This window comes from Terrapene carolina, unplaced genomic scaffold, assembly GCF_002925995.2.
Source record: "Terrapene carolina triunguis isolate 2854851 unplaced genomic scaffold, T_m_triunguis-2.0 Scaffold62, whole genome shotgun sequence".
Lineage (NCBI taxonomy): Eukaryota > Metazoa > Chordata > Testudines > Emydidae > Terrapene > Terrapene triunguis.
The window spans coordinates 50,315,781-50,331,364 of NW_020664413.1; the positions used below are offsets into that span (position 1 = coordinate 50,315,781).

Here is a 15,584-nt window from a genome sequence, read left to right on the forward strand (position 1 = left end):
AGGTATAGCTATCTCGATTTAAATTCACACCTCAGGTTCTACTGAATAGTTTTTCCCAGGTAGACAAGGCCCCACACGCAGAATGAACAAGACAAAAGCCATGGTAGTGCCACAATGTTTGGTTTGAGTTTGTTGTTTAAATCTTTTTGGTGGCGTTTGTGTTAGGAGAGGATTAGTTAGGGAGAAGGACAGGGTGGAGGGTTTGGAGCAAATAGCCAATCAGCACTGGCTGGGGTGGGATTGGGTTGTGTCCTTGATCTTTCTGCATCCCCAATGATTGACATTCAGGGCAGGGCTGGATTCAGATAATTTGAGGTTTAGGCAGAGAAAAAAAACCTCCTCCCATACACATACCTTCTCCCTTCCCCTTCTAAACTGAAGCCATGATTCTGCAAACACTTACTACATACTTCACTTGAGCAATGTGAGTTGAGCTCAATGGGGCTACTTCACAGTGTAAAATTAAGCATGTGCATGAATGGGACTGGGACTCAAGTCATCTAAGTATTTCTGAACATAGAAATTAAAAGACAAGGCCAAATCCTATGCCCTATCCAGCCAAGCTTTGGCTGCTACTGGATGGGGAGGACAGCCAACGTGGTGTGAAATCTGGATTTCAAATACACCCAAAGTTCAGGGAATTTGGATGTAGAGTTCCAGTTCTGGCTATTCAAAAGATCTGGCTTGGGATCCAGGTTTGGTTTTGAACCTCTCCAAAGCAGAAGGCTATTTAGATCCAGTTTTAGTTCCAAAAGAAAGGAGATTAGAGCATAGATGGAATAAGAATTAGACAGAAGGGAGAAGGGTTAAAACACTCCTTGCAGTGTTCCTTCCATAAATGCTAATGTGACTCATACCGGACCCTGTCCTGGATGGCTGGGGACGAAGCAGAGAGCAGCACCGGGAGGGAGCAGCAAAGGACAGACAGAGTTTATTGCACAGTCATGGAGGTTGCCAGCAAATAGTGTCTCTTTCAAGCTACCTGCATCTCTGAGCACAATGGACTCTGGTGAAATGTCCAAGACAGCTAGCTGGCAGGAGTGCAGTTTCCTACATACTGCCCAGAGGCTGTACTACACACGTAGCAGGCAGCACTTCAGTGCTCCATGTGCTCAGAGTCCATCCACAGCTGACAGCTCGGTGTGATTGCTATCCATTTAAATCCCTCCTTGTCAGCAACACCACATGGTTGTTGCTCAGTTAATTACCCTCACCAGCTTCATGTGGTCAGTTTTTTCGTAAACCTCCTGCCAACTGCTCCACATGATCAAAACCGCTCTTGCTGGAGCTCCGCACAGTTAGTGTCTCAGCTGGACCATGTGGTACTAGAGTGGAAAAGATGCTTCTTTTTAGACATCCCCTTTCAGCCAGCTGTTCTTGGCCACTTGTCCCACCCCAGGCCGGGAGGCTGGGCTGAACTGGAGCAGCTGGGCGATGAGGGTTTTGCAGGGCTCAGGCAGAGGAGGAAGACCATCAGGGTAGAGAACCCCCTTCTTCTGGCGGCGGGGCATGCTGTGGATGTGGGTGTCGTCAAAGGGCATGCAGCCAGTCACCATCACATAGAGCACCACCCCCAAGCTCCATATGTCGTACTTCTTGGCGTCGTAGGGAATGCCCAGCAGCACCTCAGGGGAGGCATAGGCAGCTGATCCGCAGTAGGTAGTGCTCAGGTCTGGGTAGCCACGTGCCTCTTTCCCAAAGCCAAAGTCAGTGAGCTTTGCCCGGCGGCCATCAGAGGTGAGCAAGACATTCTCACACTTGAGGTCCCGGTGCACCAGGTTCCGGTCATGCAGGTAGCACACGGCACTCACGATCTGTCCAAAGATGTCCCGGGCCTCAGGGACACAAGATAGTCTCCCCAGTCGCTGCACCAGCTGGAGCAGATCCATGGCCGCTGCTTCCATCACGATGTAGAGTCTCCCATTGCAGACCTCGATGAACTCAAAGATCCGTACAATGTGAGGATGCCGGATCACCCGCAGGATGGAGAGCTCCCGTGGTAGAAACTTGTGTACAAAGTCGGGGGGTGCCCGGTGCCGATCCACCACCTTGATGGCTAGCGGGCCCTTGTACTTGGCTGAGGTGGCCACCCTCACCTTGGAATAACTGCCCTCACCCAGGGTCTGGCCCAACTTGTAGCCCAGATTATTCAGCAGCTTTTCCCCTTGGGAGCCCCCTGACATGGTGCAGGGTCCTTTGGGGGCTTAACAAGACTAGGTTTATCTTTTTGGGACTGATGGCTTCAACCCATTGCGCTTGGCACCTGGTACACCTTCATTCCCATATGTCCACTGGCTGCTTGCCCCAGATGCATCACTGCGCACTGGGTATTGTGAAGTGCCAGGAGTGTCATATACCACTGGTAACCGGGGGTGTCATATAACCCCATTGCTCTCCCATCCCCCCCTTGAGAACCCAGGAGTCCCACAGTGCTTAGTTGAGAGATTTAAGATCAGACTTCATATTCTTAGACAATTAAAATCAGACTTCTTAATGTATGCCCATAACAAAGGCATTTTCACCTGCTTTTTAAAAATGTCTCTCTAATTTAGAAAGTCTAGGAACAAAAGGTTTCTAACTTAAAGCAACAAATTACATTAAAAACCCACAGCCGGGGAGAAACACACACACACACAGTTCAGTCCCAGCACAATGGAGGGACGAGAAAGGACGAGCATGCTGTCCAGGGTCCCATTGTTGCACAAGTCCATAGCTGCAGTTTGCTACAGAATCCAATAACTCATCTTTAGCCATAGGACTGAGGTCCAGATTGCCATGGAATACAACACAGGGTCTTGTGTAAACAGAGTTAGGGTGATTTTCCTGTTTCCAGTAGTGTTCACACCCTCCCTGGATTGGCTTTAGCATAGATGATTTACCTCTGCAGCTCATCAAAATATGCCTGACAAGTAAATATTTACCTTTGCAATTAACAAGACTGTGCCAAGTCTCCTATTAAAATAATAACCCCAGACACTCTTGCACTCCCTTCACCGCTCTGGAAATGACACCAGCTGATCTTGTGCTATACTTTTAGTTTACTCAATGTGGATTATTCTTCAGAATTAAAAGTAGGAACATTTGCAGCAGTCACTTTGCTAAATGCTGCTGCTCCATCTTTGGTTGTGGTGAAAGCATTTTTTTTAAAAGATGGAAACAAATTGATCATTTCCTCACTCCCTCCCACCTCCTTTCTGCCAGTCATGTTCCTGGGGCTCAACCAGCACAGGCTAGCGTGTGTGTGTCTGTAAAATACTAGGGGCAGACCCCTGGCTTGTGACCCCTCCCGAAGGAGCGAGAGACATAGGATGTCTCCGTTGTGACTGTCTCAACTGTCCTCTGGGCGGAACAGGCTGGAATCCACTCCGAAGGGGCGAGGGAGCGACGCAGTAAAATACGAACGTTCCAGGTCAGAGGACAAAAGAACCCAGCCCAGCCAATCAGCAACTCGCACGGAGCATTTGCTCACACTGAGTTCCATTCTGATGGCTCCGCGTTCCACGGCCGCTTCCATTCCACACGCCTCCCCCGCTTCCTCAATGCATGTGTCCCGGAGAAAGGGTCGGGGGAGCCGCGACCGCTGTAGTCCTGAGCAGGCGGCTCGAATGAGGCTAAGGCTCCGTGTGATTGGCTCTGTCCTGTCCCCATCCCCCTTTCCCTTTGTTTGGCCCCCGCGGGATGAGGGAGATGGGCCCGCCCGCCTGGCTATAAAAAGGCAGGCGCAGTAGCGCACATGCTTCATTTGCGTTGCAGCTGAAGGCAGGGAGGGGCGTGTGCTGTGGACGGAGGGTGCCCTGGTTGGCACGCAGGGGGCTGGGGAGTACTTGCTGACTGCCGAAACATAATAGCAGGCGGGGAGAGTGCTGGGGCTCGGTGCAGTGAGAAGGGGGACGAGAAGCCAGGGCTGCCCCTGGCTTTCACCAGTGGGGGCAGCAGCTGCAGCTGATCAGTCTCCGTGCTTGAAAATCACAGTGCCCAGCCTCATCCCATCGCCTTCACCTTCGAGCTGTAAAAGGCTCCTCCGAGTGCTCCTGCTGTCTGTTAATTTGGGTTGATAGCTGCCCCCCAAGTGTACACACACACCCCAACCCTGGGCTGGTCACCCTGACTCCCTTCCTCTGCTGAGGGATGCTTTGTCCTGCTCAGTCTGCCCCAGCATCTGTGTCCTCCTCTTCCTGAGAAGCAGCATGAGCATGGCAAACGACACATACCACTTTATAAAAGACATAAAACCCGGACTGAAAAACTTAAATGTCGTCTTTATTGTGCTGGAAATCGGTAAGTGGGTCCCTCTGAACCATGTCTCTTCCCTCCTCCCCTCTTTCCTCTCCCTCCTAGGGTAGGAGAGAGTACATTTGTGCTGGGCTGATTCCCGACACGTGGTCACACTTCCAGGGGGAGCAAGGTCAGCTCCCATGCAGTGCGGAAGCCTCCTTTACTCCCTTGTTCCGATCTTATTTTAAAATAAGATCTCTCATTCAGGCAACTAGGCAAGGGAGAGAATTCCATCATGAAATTAATTTAACGCCATTTATCCTGCTCTGGAGATACTTGTCTGTTTATGTTGTTTTAATGATCTTGCCTCTTGATCTTATTAGTATAAAGGGTCCATTACGCTTGGGGAATAACTCTCCAAAACAGCTAAACCTATTTTTTTTTTCATTTTCAGACAGCACGAATTCTTCCAGTTTGTAAGTTTTATTTTAAATTCCCCATACAGGACGAGTTACCAAAACCAAAGATGGACATGAGGTGAGATCGTGTAAAGTAGCAGACAAAACTGGCAGCATCACAATTTCAGTGTGGGATGAAATCGGAAGTCTCATCCAGCCAGGGGACATTATTCGATTGACCAAAGGGTATGTATGGGGTGGGGACAGGATACGGCTTAGCTCAACCTCCCCTTGCTGTTGGCTATTTAAATAACTTGTTGCTCAATGATCTTGTTGTTAACCATTTCTGTACTTGACAGTGGGGTGGATAAGATCTGAAGGAATCAGTGTCTTTACTTTGGAACTGTAATGAATGTGGAAAAATCTTCTCTGTTACTAAAGAAAAGGGTCTGAATTCTAAATAGCCTTTGACTTCCTCTGTGAAAGAAGCAACATGACACGCTTGCCTTTTTTGGACTGCTTCCTTGATGCACTGGCAGCAGCCTGTGATCTATCATCAAATTAAAACCTCCGGATCTCTCCTTGCCTCCCCTCCCCCCAATGCTCAAACCTAACATACACATTGATGGGATTTGTAGACCACTCTGCCTGCATCTCAGTAACGTGTCTGTATTTCACTAGATGCTGTTCAGATGGGAATCTGGTATTTAAGAGCTTTACTGTGCTTTTCTTAAGTTTCACATTCTGTTTTGGGGGATGACAAAGTTGTCTTGATCTGTACATTCAAGATAGGGATTCAGAGAGTGAAATCAAAACAATGTTCTTATTTTAACACTTTTCTTCTGTAGCAGTGCTCATAGAGAATGGAGGGGATAATTATCTTTAAGCAACACTGAGAAGGTAGTCTGCTTCACAGTGGATTTTATGGAAATGACAGGAAAACTGGGAGTAGAAGTTAGTAAAAAAAAAAAATTGTATTAGTGTTGTTATAAAAGACAGTATTTTGTTCATGTGTAATGGGTACAATATAATGGGACACTGCTGTGTTACATATTTTCAAGTTTTACAATCTGCTCCCACTGACACTAAATTATAAAACTGAAACAATTTAAAACTACTTTTAACCTCTTATTCTCCACTTCTCTTATACAATCCAAGAAACTAGTCACTTTCATTTCTCTTTTTAGTCAATTTCACTTTCTTATTCTCATTTGGCAGCCCAACACACACAAGTATTTTGGTTTAAAATGTTCAGGGATTGTTTAAAAACACATAAACTCCTTTACTCAATAGTTATAAAAATTGAGAATGTTTCTACAATGGAGTCGCTGTTAGTGGCATAGTGGTTGATTTTTTTCAAGTAATTCCTGTTTGGGGGATGAAAACAAATTAATATCCCCATCAGAATTTCTGCAGTTATACTTGTTCAGATTTACTTTATAGAAAAGTCAGAAGTAAATCTTCATTATTAGTTTAGGGGTCAAATGACATCTGTTTAAAATTTTGAGAGTTGATGTCCAATGTGTTTTCAGAATCCTAGAGATTACAACTATCTTTGCTAAACTTTATGTAGACCGCCTCAAAAATCTTCTGCCTATACTATATAAAACCAAGTTATTAGTGTTGGTTGTAACTGTTAATATCACATTTCTTTGTAAATAATTTATTATAGCTGCCACAGTGTTCTCTGGGGGAGTGAACGGGATGACAGATGGCTCACAAGATAATCTGTATTGATGTGGTCCATACTATGGAAAAACAAGAACCTCTATTGCAAGATATAAAGCCATGAAATAGCATCAATTCTACTTATTTAGGACCAAATTATGTCCTCATTTGCACTAATGCACATTCATGGAAGACAATAGATTTGAATGGCAGGTGCAAAGATCTGGCCCTTATTTTACAACGTATCCTCTTTCACTTTATACTGGTGTACAAGCTGCACTAAGAACTGCCTACTCTGTCCCAGCATAGTTTCCGCTTCTGTACTTAACTCAGGATTAATTGGAGTGACATTGCTGTTGCAGTGTATGTAAATTTTACATATATGGGGTAATCTGATTTCTTCAGTCTGATCACTGTTAAAAATAGTTATCCTTAGCTAGGCACTATTTCTGTGTACAAAAACTGCCATTTCTTTCTTTCTGTGCTGAAATCCAAGTCTAGAGGGATTCCACTGCATTAACAGACATTATCCCATGTGTTTCCTATTGTTGTTCATGGGCAGGATGATGTAGCAGCTAATATTTCAAAATTCTAAACACTTAAGTTTCTATGTTCAGACTGGTGTTTTATGGCCAACCTCTCTCATTTTATGAACTGAAAATGAAAACTTGTGTTAATGGAAAAAAACCTGTGGTGTTGGAAATTCCATGAAGTTGTTATCCTTCAGTGTCTTGGGTTTTTCTCCTGTATATTGTATATGTGAGACTGATATCCCTTTAGCTTAGCACTTCTTTCCCTTCATGTTATAAGACAAACCTGCCTAGCCATTAAATTCAGCATAAAAGGAATCTTGTTCCAAGCAAAAGGCGACATATTAAGTGCAAGGCCACTGCTATTACACCTTATTTAGAGATGGTTGAATACTATGTTTGAGGGAATAGAGCGCTTACATTTTTAAATTGAGATTTCATTTTGTGTGCTGAATATAGGAGGAAATGATATTTTTCTATTTTATTATATTTATACTACAATGTCCCATGGCTGAGACTGGGGAGGTAAAAGCACAGCGAGATTAAGTGACTTGGCCACAGTCACAAAGGACATCTATGGCAGGGCTGGGGATGGAACCGGTCCCAGTCTAGTGTTTTAGCGAGAAGTCCATCTGTCCTCTCTTGTTCGAGTTCTTCCTCTGTTTATTTGTTCCTCTCTTTTGCAAGCCTTGTAACTTTTCTATCATGTACGTTCAGTACAACTGAGCTGCTTGTCTTTATTTCTACATCACTTAATTTCAGTCCCCGAAGTCAAATGCTACTATAAATGACCAAGTTGGACTAAGGTACCCTCCTGCTATCTCCAAGCATGTATTTCCACATTCTGAAAATGATTGCATTTTATTTCTGCATATCACTTGAATCTCAAGGGTAAATGTATATTTTGCTGCTACCTACTATATCTGATAACTGCTCTTCTACTAAAAATTAAGCAGTTGGTTTTTCTTCTTGACCCATTGAATGTTGTCTAACACATTCATTGTGTCTTGTTTTCTACAATGAAACCGAGGCAAATCCACTCTGGTTCCCCTCTTGCAGAATTAACACTCTGGTATTCTGCATAAGTAACACTGTGTATGTCAATCAGTTGGCTGGGCAGCAAGGTGATGTGGACAGTGGTCCTGGAAAAAGTGTATCTGCCTTCTGCCTGACAGGAAGGATGGCACTTGGCTAGCAGAAAGGCCTGTCCAAAGTGGTATAGCTGTGACTGACTTGATGCTAGTCTGATGTGGCTGTTGGCCTCTTTTGAAGACCCAAACAAATTAATGGGGCTTCCAACAGCTGTTTGTAGAAGCAGAAAATACATTAGTAACTAAAAACTTCTAGAGTAAAATAATCTTAGGGAATCTGAGAATTTTAGTCTGGGAATTCTAGCCACTCTCTTTCTGCTGGTACAGAACATCCACTAGACAGGTTTAGTTCTTCAAAATCTCTTTCAATGTTAATGTTCCCTATTGGTTAGCAGAGAATATTCTGCTTATCCTTTTCTGGCGCTTTACACGTTATTGGTACTCTTTTGGCTAGGTATGCGTCTCTGTGGAAAGGATGCCTGACGCTTTACACAGGAAGAGGAGGCGAGCTACAGAAAATTGGGGAGTAAGTATCACGCTTTGTACGCGTCTGTTGTACTTGGTCAAGCATTGTCCTTGACAGTGGGTCATGGGAAGTGTAAACTAGTGTGGGTCTTATCAGGAGGATTTAATGGAAAAAAAGAAGCAAAATAGAGATTTATTGCTGTTATCAGTCTTAGCTCCAACAGAGGCCAGTAGGTTGCTTGCTCCTGTCAGTGGTTATATGGTTGGTTGTGGCAAAGAGCAGTAGGCTGTGGGCCTGTTTCACTGGAGTGTGCTTGTAAGTTGGGTATCTACTGGACTTGGGCTACCATTCTCTGTAGGTACAATCTACCGACTGTTTTACAGAACAGACAAGTTCCTGGTATAAAACCTCTCTTCTTGGGTTAGCACATACTCGTGTTCAAGGACTTGCAGCATTGAAAACTTGGAATCCTCTATTTATCCACAGGCTAGGTACAGTACAGGCAGCTGCAATGTGAGCTTACACGCACTGCGGTGATAATGAGTTCCACCCTGTTGTGCTAAAGGGATCATCCTCTCAGCCTCCCTCCTAGCTGTCCTGTGGGTTGTAGTGATAGGAGTATAGTGTGTAAAATGAGCCAGGCGATTATTCTGCTCTGCTCGCTTAGGCCTCACTTTGAATAATCTGTTTATTTTGGGGCCTTATTTTAAGTCCTGTGTCAAATTGGCGAGAGCTCAGATGAGCAACATGATGATGAAGAAAGGTGAAGAGAATTTGCGACAGGAGCAAGCATCACTCTTTCAGACTGTTAAAGGATGCTGTAAAGAAGCAAGAGATCAGCTATTCCTTATTCAACAAGAACAAATGCAAGAGACAAGCTTAAGATGTAGCCAGAAAAATACTTGATGAAGTACCTATTTCTTTCTAATTAGACGAATAATTCTGAAATGTCCCCACTCGAGAGGGTTTCCTTGTATTATCGAAACATCTCAGAGCCCAAGTCATTGTTCAGGGCCCCGTTATGCTAGGTGCTGTACAAATACTGAATACGAAGACAGCCTGTACCCCCAAAACCTTAGAGGTTTGAGGATTTGACACCCCATCTACTGGATGGTTCAAGAATAACAAAATCCAGCTAGGTGCGACGCAAAGGAATACACTGGAGATTTCCTTTCAAGCCAAATGATTCGGCTTCTCTGTACAACTTTTGAATGAGTGTTGCTCTATAAAAGGGTTGGATTAAGGTGCAATCCTTTATCTTAAATTTTTTAAATTCTGGCCCAGCTGCTGGTTTAAATGGTTTGGGACAGCAATTTTACTTTACAAAGTTTTATGATCCCAGTCTCTCCTTTCCCCCCCCCCCCCCCCCCCCGAGTTTACATGCAGTAGTCAATAGGTCTATTCGCTCACTCGGTGCCACTAATTGGAAAATGATTATATGAATTTTAGTATCCCCCTGAGGTTCTTGAACTCCTCTTTAATGTTAATAGGGTGCTAGGCAGGCATACCAGGTGTTCTGACTGCTTGACTGAAATAGCCTGAACAAGGAAACTTTACATCTTGGGCCCCAATCCTTCAAAAGAATCAGAGCCATGCTGGTCACTTGTGCTGTGGAGGGGCTCCCTTTGTAGGATTGGAGCCTGGTTTACTTACGTCTTAGTAGTGTGAAGGTACAAAGTGTCCATTCCCTTTGGAAATACTGAAGAATTGTCTCCTAGCTCCTTATGAAAAACTCTTCTGTTGCTCTCCTCACACTCTTGTTTTCTTTTCAGGTTTTGTATGGTATACTCGGAAGTGCCAAACTTCAGTGAGCCCAACTCAGACCACCTTGGGCAGCACAACAAGCTGGTATGTTAAACTTCCTGGGGTTCTCTTGCATAAAATAGTCTTTGATCTGAGTACTTCAGGCTAGGCAGTGGTAAGATTTCTGGCTTTTAAAATGGTGTTCAAGGAAGCATATAGAAGAATGGCAATGATGTGGTAAATAACTGTAGGAGAGTGGTGAGGGGATCTCCTGTGTAGCCGGTACAAAAACATGTGCAACAAATTCAATTCCTCTCTGTAACACAAAGAAGTTTCTGTGTCTGACCCATATTTTTTCTCTTTATATTTCTCTGAAGGCACAGGGTGAACAGAATAATAGTTCTTCATCAAGTAATTTGGGTACTTATACTTTCGGGCCAGTGGGTAAGTTTTTGTTTTATTTTGTGGAAGTGAAAGGATGAGAAACACTTTAAACTCTTAGATTCATTATTGTTTTTTCAGTGTTGAGAAACGTAGGGTTTTTACCTTCTAGGGGCAAATGTGGAGTTCTGGCATTGAGCTAGGGCCAAATCCTGGAAGCACTTTTGCACATAAGTAACTTTATTCAAACCAATATTTCCATCATAAATGTGTTCAGGATTGGCCCTACTAGTAATTATTCAGGCAGGACTTCTTGCAGGTGCCTAAGTCACGTAAGAGCACACTTCACACTGACTTTGTTAATGTGACTCATGCTCCTAAATCACGTAGGTACTTCTGAAAATTCCACTCTCGGCTTTCAACCCACTGCTGCTTATTGAATGTAAAGGGGCAGACCTAAACCAGACATGGTTTTAGTATTGCATTTAATACTTAACCAGAGGTAATTAGTCCTAATCTTGGGCTGCTCCACAGTGAACATTCAGTTGGGTTCAGTACGCGGGTGCTGAGCGGGGTTGGTGGCGTGGGATATGCAGGAGGTCAGACGAGATAATCTGGTGGTCCCTTCTGGCCTTAAATGCCGACTCCAAATAGTCTCACGTTTCCTGGCGGGTTACTTCCTAAATGGAAGGATGGCAGAGACCTGAACTCTTATGCAATAGGAAGATTAGCACGTAAGTATAGTTTTGTGGCAGCACTGTATTGAAAGTGTGATGGGTTGGATCACAGAAACCCCCTTGGGAGCTACCACCCGATGTGCCAAGACTACCCCTGCTTCTGTTTTCCCTGCCAGCTCAGGACTCCAGCACCCTGTCTTGCTGAGCGAGACTCTCCAGTCTGGCTCCAACACAGACCCAGGGTCTGAATCACTTGTCCCAAAGCTGCAAGTTTACCTAAACACAGCTCACAGGAGTGTGCTTGTCTTTAGCACTCAGATGCCCAACTCCCAATGGGGTCTAAACCCAGATAAATCCGTTTTGCCCTGCATAAAGCTTATGCAGGGTGAACTCATAAATTGTTCGCCCTCTATAACACTGATAGAGATATGTACAGCTGTTTGCTCCCCCAGGTATTAATACATACTCTGAGTAAATTACTAAATAAAAAGTGATTTTATTAAATACAGACAGTAGGATTTAAGTGGTTCAAAGTAGTAACAGACAGAACAAAGTAAGTCACCAAGCAAAATAAAATAAAACGCGCAAATCTATCCTAATCAAACTAAATACAGATAATCTCACCCTCAGAGATGCTTCAGTAAGTTTTTCTCAGACTGGACACCTTCCAGGCCTGGGCATAATTCTTTCCCCTGGTACAGCTCTTGTTGCAGCTTAGGTGTTAGCTAGGGGATTCTCCATGATGGCTCCTCTCCCTTCTTTGTTCTCTTCCACCCCTTTATATATCTTTTGCATAAGGCGGGAACCCTTTGTCCCTCTGGGTTTCCACCCCCACTCACTGGAAAAGCACCAGGTTAAAGATGGATTCCAGTTCAGGTGACATGATCACATGTCACTGCAAGACTTCATCACTCACTTGCCAGCACACACATATACAGGAAGACTCACAGGTAAACACAGTCATCTGCAGACAATGGTCCTTGTTAATGGGAGTCATCAAGATTCCAAACCATCATTAATGGCCCACACTTTACATAATTACAATAGGCCCTCAGAGTTATGTTTTATATTTCTAGTTTTAGATACAAGAGTGGTACATTTCTACAAATAGGATGATCACACTCAGTAGATTATGAGCTTTGTAATGATACCTTACAAGAGACCTTTTGCACAAAGCATACCCCAGTTGCATTATATTCACTTATTGTCAAATTTTTCTAAAACTATCCCAGTTACATTATATTGATTTATTATCAAGTTTTTATAAAACCATATAGACTGCACAACGTCACAGAAAGCAATTATGTTTCAATAAGAAAATGGTTCAGAGGTCTCGGAGTCCGTGTAAAGTTCACTCGCACCTTTCTCCTGGGGTTGCATAATGGATGCATACGATAATCAAAACCTAGTGTTGTGTATCCAAGAGTTGTTGCTGGCAACGAATTGTCTGAGCTCAGACTGATACAATTGACAAGACCAGTGACGTTTCTCAGTGACTGTCAGTTTCCTCTTTGGGAATCGATTTTTCACTTCTCCAATTTCACTTCTTTGAGTCCTTTCCGCTCCTTCAAGTATAAAAACTTCTGCTGAGCAAATAAGGGTGGTACTCTGAAGCCAATTTTTTTTGTCGCCTTAATACCAGGGTGGGGCAAGTCCTCTGTCAGCCTAATTGCTGGGTAGCCACCTACTCGTGACCGAGTCATTTTGGGTGGTGGACTGTTCTGATTCCATTTCATTCGCACTTATATTTTGAGACCTGCTTCCTTCTTTGATCCTCATTATCCTTCTTCCTGCTTCTGTGCAATCTTTAATTCCCTCCCCCTCCTCTCCTCCCCCACCCTCCATACTGTTTTTGCCTTCTCAGCCTTCGTGTGTTTTGTCCCGAGCATGGTACCAGCTGTCACTCCCTACAGCAGATTCACACAAGACTGTTCTCTCTCTCTCTCTGTGTGTGTTTGGTGGGGCGGGGCGTGATGAGTCCTATACTGGCTGCTTTCCTTCTTCTTTCCTCTCTGGCTTTTCTGTCCTGCTGTATCTCCTGGTCATTGCTGCTGTGGACTATCTGGTATGTGTCAGCTATAGATGAGTGCATGTGGATGGAAGCATCAGAATCCAACTTTGCCTGTCAGACTGGTGTTATTTCCCTCCGTGCCTCCCTCCGAGAATGCAATACCACATCATAGCAGCACGAGCGGCCTGCGGCCTTCTTGCTTCAGTCATTGCTGCGGAGCTACTGTTGGAAAAAGCTGGCTGTGATTTGGAGTTCTGAGGTCTCCCGACTTTGCTCCCCATCCTAAAGCTCAGTGTTACTTCGTTATGTAGTAGCCATGCAGAATGCGAAGGCTGTTTGCACAGAAGAGCAGTGATGTCGAAGTGTGGAACTTGTGATAACATTTTACTGTCTTTTTAGGAAATGGTTTGCAAACGGGACCTGAATCCAGTGGATTCCCATTGGCCTACAATCATGCCCACTCCTATGCAGGTACTGGGAGAGCCAATGGACGAGGACCTGTAAATCCACCGATCCCAGCATCTAATAATATTCAGCCCCTTCTAACAGCAGTAAATAACGGGAGGGACCCACGCAGAGCCTTTAAAAGATGACTGTGCCAAATGTGGTTGTACGACTTGCTCAAACGATACACCCGACTTGAACACTGAATGCACTTTTATTTATGGTTAACTGTGAAAAAGTTTGTCCTTTATTAGTGTTTTTTTTCTTTATGGTCTATGGAGCGAAGTGACTTGATTTTCTTCAAGAAAGCGTGGTGAAGCTGCTTACATCTCAGAAATTAGGGGGGTGGGTATTTGAGAGCCCGGGTAAAAGTGTGAATTCAATTGGGGTGAATTTTTAAAAAATGGGAGCAAATTTTAGTTGGATATTAATTTTGGGTGGGTTTTTTTTGTTGTTGCTCTGTTTCTTCTGGTCAGCCATATAGCCTTAAGGGGTCTGTCATGTCCCATAGTTCATATATGTGACTTCCGTGAGGGCTAATGGGAATTGTGTGACTGTACTGAGGGGCTGAGATGCCCTAAACAGTCAGGTCTCCTGTTTAAAACTGAAATGACCTGCTAAAGCAATAAGTGCACCAAAATTGGTCAATGTCAGCAGCTAGTGGCGCCGCGTAAATCAAAGGATGGGTAACTCCAAGAGATTTCAATTGGCTACAGTAAAGAGATGTTGAGTGACTGAACAGTAATGGCTTAGCTTTTGTTGCCAAAAAGTGTAAATTATTTCTCCTGCTACAATATCTCTTTAAAGAAGAAAGTCATCCCTAATATGCCAAACAGTCCTCAAGGAAAGCTGCAACCATTTGGCACACGAGGTAAATAATAGGAGGGAAAGTTCTAAATTACAAAGGGCATTTCTTACTGTCCTTGTGGTGGCTTCAGTCTTGATGAAAAATAACTTTGTGCTTTTCCCGAATTGTGGGATCTCCAGAGTCACCAGTAGAGAACAAGGTGCAAAGGATTCTGCTGTTCACATATTTAATGCTATACATCTAACTCTTCAGCAAGATTGCCATCACCTGGACTTTTGAATGCCTATTTTTAACACTTGTTTATGTTCCAACAAAAAATACTTCTTAGATTCAACGATCTACTTACTGGTGTACAAAACTACTAGGCTACCATACAGCAGGACTTCCAATGCCATAAGGTGTTAATTTATTTTTCAAAACAAGTATTTTTCTTCCCTTTTATATAACATTGAATTATCTCTGTATGAACTTTTGACATCACCACCACCTCTAAACAAAACAGGTGCAGTTTTCTTCCCAACTACAAGATTCTTGGTACTAGATCACATAGCAACAAATTATCCACAGTGTAAACTGATTAAATTTCTGTGCTTTGGATCAGGTTTGGAAACAGTTCAGAAGCTGTAAGATGACTTACTGGATTCCCTCTTTATTTGTTAGACTCTATTCTTGAAGCTGATTTCTTAAATAAAAGTTGCACTAACCATGTTGACAGATATAAATTTCTTTTGGTCAAGCCTTAGAGATTTCACGACAGAGAAGCCTATTTTGAAGTAGAAGTTGTCACTGTGAAGTCATTCCAATTCATTGAGTTATCGAGTCTGCTTTCAGCTGTTCTTGGTGTTTACAAGTCATTTTACCCACCGTCTTTCTGTTTTGTCATATTTGAATGTCAGTGTTCTGAAATGGCCCAGTTTCAGAGCTTGTGACAACAGAAATGGTCTTTCCTTTGTCAGTAACCCTGGTGTGTAAAGATTCACTGCTTGCTTAGAAACACGAGCTTTTAAAAATGTCTTGACGTCATTTAGAAAGATCTTTGTGCCCCAAAATCTGAAGGCTATTTACCTCAGATACAGCAAAGAGCTATTCAGATATGTGTGCACTGGTAAAATAGTCATTGCTACTCATACTTTCTGGTTGAAATTGACAAAA

At 43.6% G+C, this 15,584-nt stretch overlaps 2 protein-coding genes across 2 annotated transcripts; one reads left to right on the top strand and one right to left on the bottom strand.

Moving 5' to 3' along the window:
- Window positions 1-1,349: 1,349 nt before the first annotated feature.
- On the bottom strand, window positions 1,350-2,183 carry LOC112103488 (testis-specific serine/threonine-protein kinase 6-like). The gene has a single exon (XM_024195285.2). The coding sequence runs from the start codon at window positions 2,181-2,183 to the stop codon at window positions 1,350-1,352; it is 834 nt and encodes a 277-aa protein (XP_024051053.2).
- Window positions 2,184-3,897: 1,714 nt separating this feature from the next.
- NABP1 (nucleic acid binding protein 1) lies at window positions 3,898-15,201 on the top strand. The gene is made up of 6 exons (XM_024195283.2): window positions 3,898-4,278; window positions 4,721-4,859; window positions 8,357-8,428; window positions 10,141-10,216; window positions 10,489-10,555; window positions 13,580-15,201. Exons 1-6 carry the CDS (start codon window positions 4,188-4,190, stop codon window positions 13,771-13,773), a joined length of 639 nt encoding a protein of 212 aa, XP_024051051.1. The 5' UTR covers window positions 3,898-4,187; the 3' UTR covers window positions 13,774-15,201.
- The last annotated feature ends 383 nt before the right edge of the window (window positions 15,202-15,584 follow it).

Excerpts from the sequence above, each read along its gene's own strand:
- LOC112103488 (XM_024195285.2), bottom strand. The coding sequence starts at position 2,183 with ATGTCAGGGGGCTCCCAAGGGGAAAAGCTGCTGAATAATCTGGGCTAC.
- NABP1 (XM_024195283.2), top strand. The coding sequence starts at position 4,188 with ATGAGCATGGCAAACGACACATACCACTTTATAAAAGACATAAAACCC. Across the intron at positions 4,279-4,720 it reads CTTTATTGTGCTGGAAATCG|GACGAGTTACCAAAACCAAA; the intron begins GTAAGTGGGTCC and ends TTCCCCATACAG. Across the intron at positions 8,429-10,140 it reads GAGCTACAGAAAATTGGGGA|GTTTTGTATGGTATACTCGG; the intron begins GTAAGTATCACG and ends TTTTCTTTTCAG.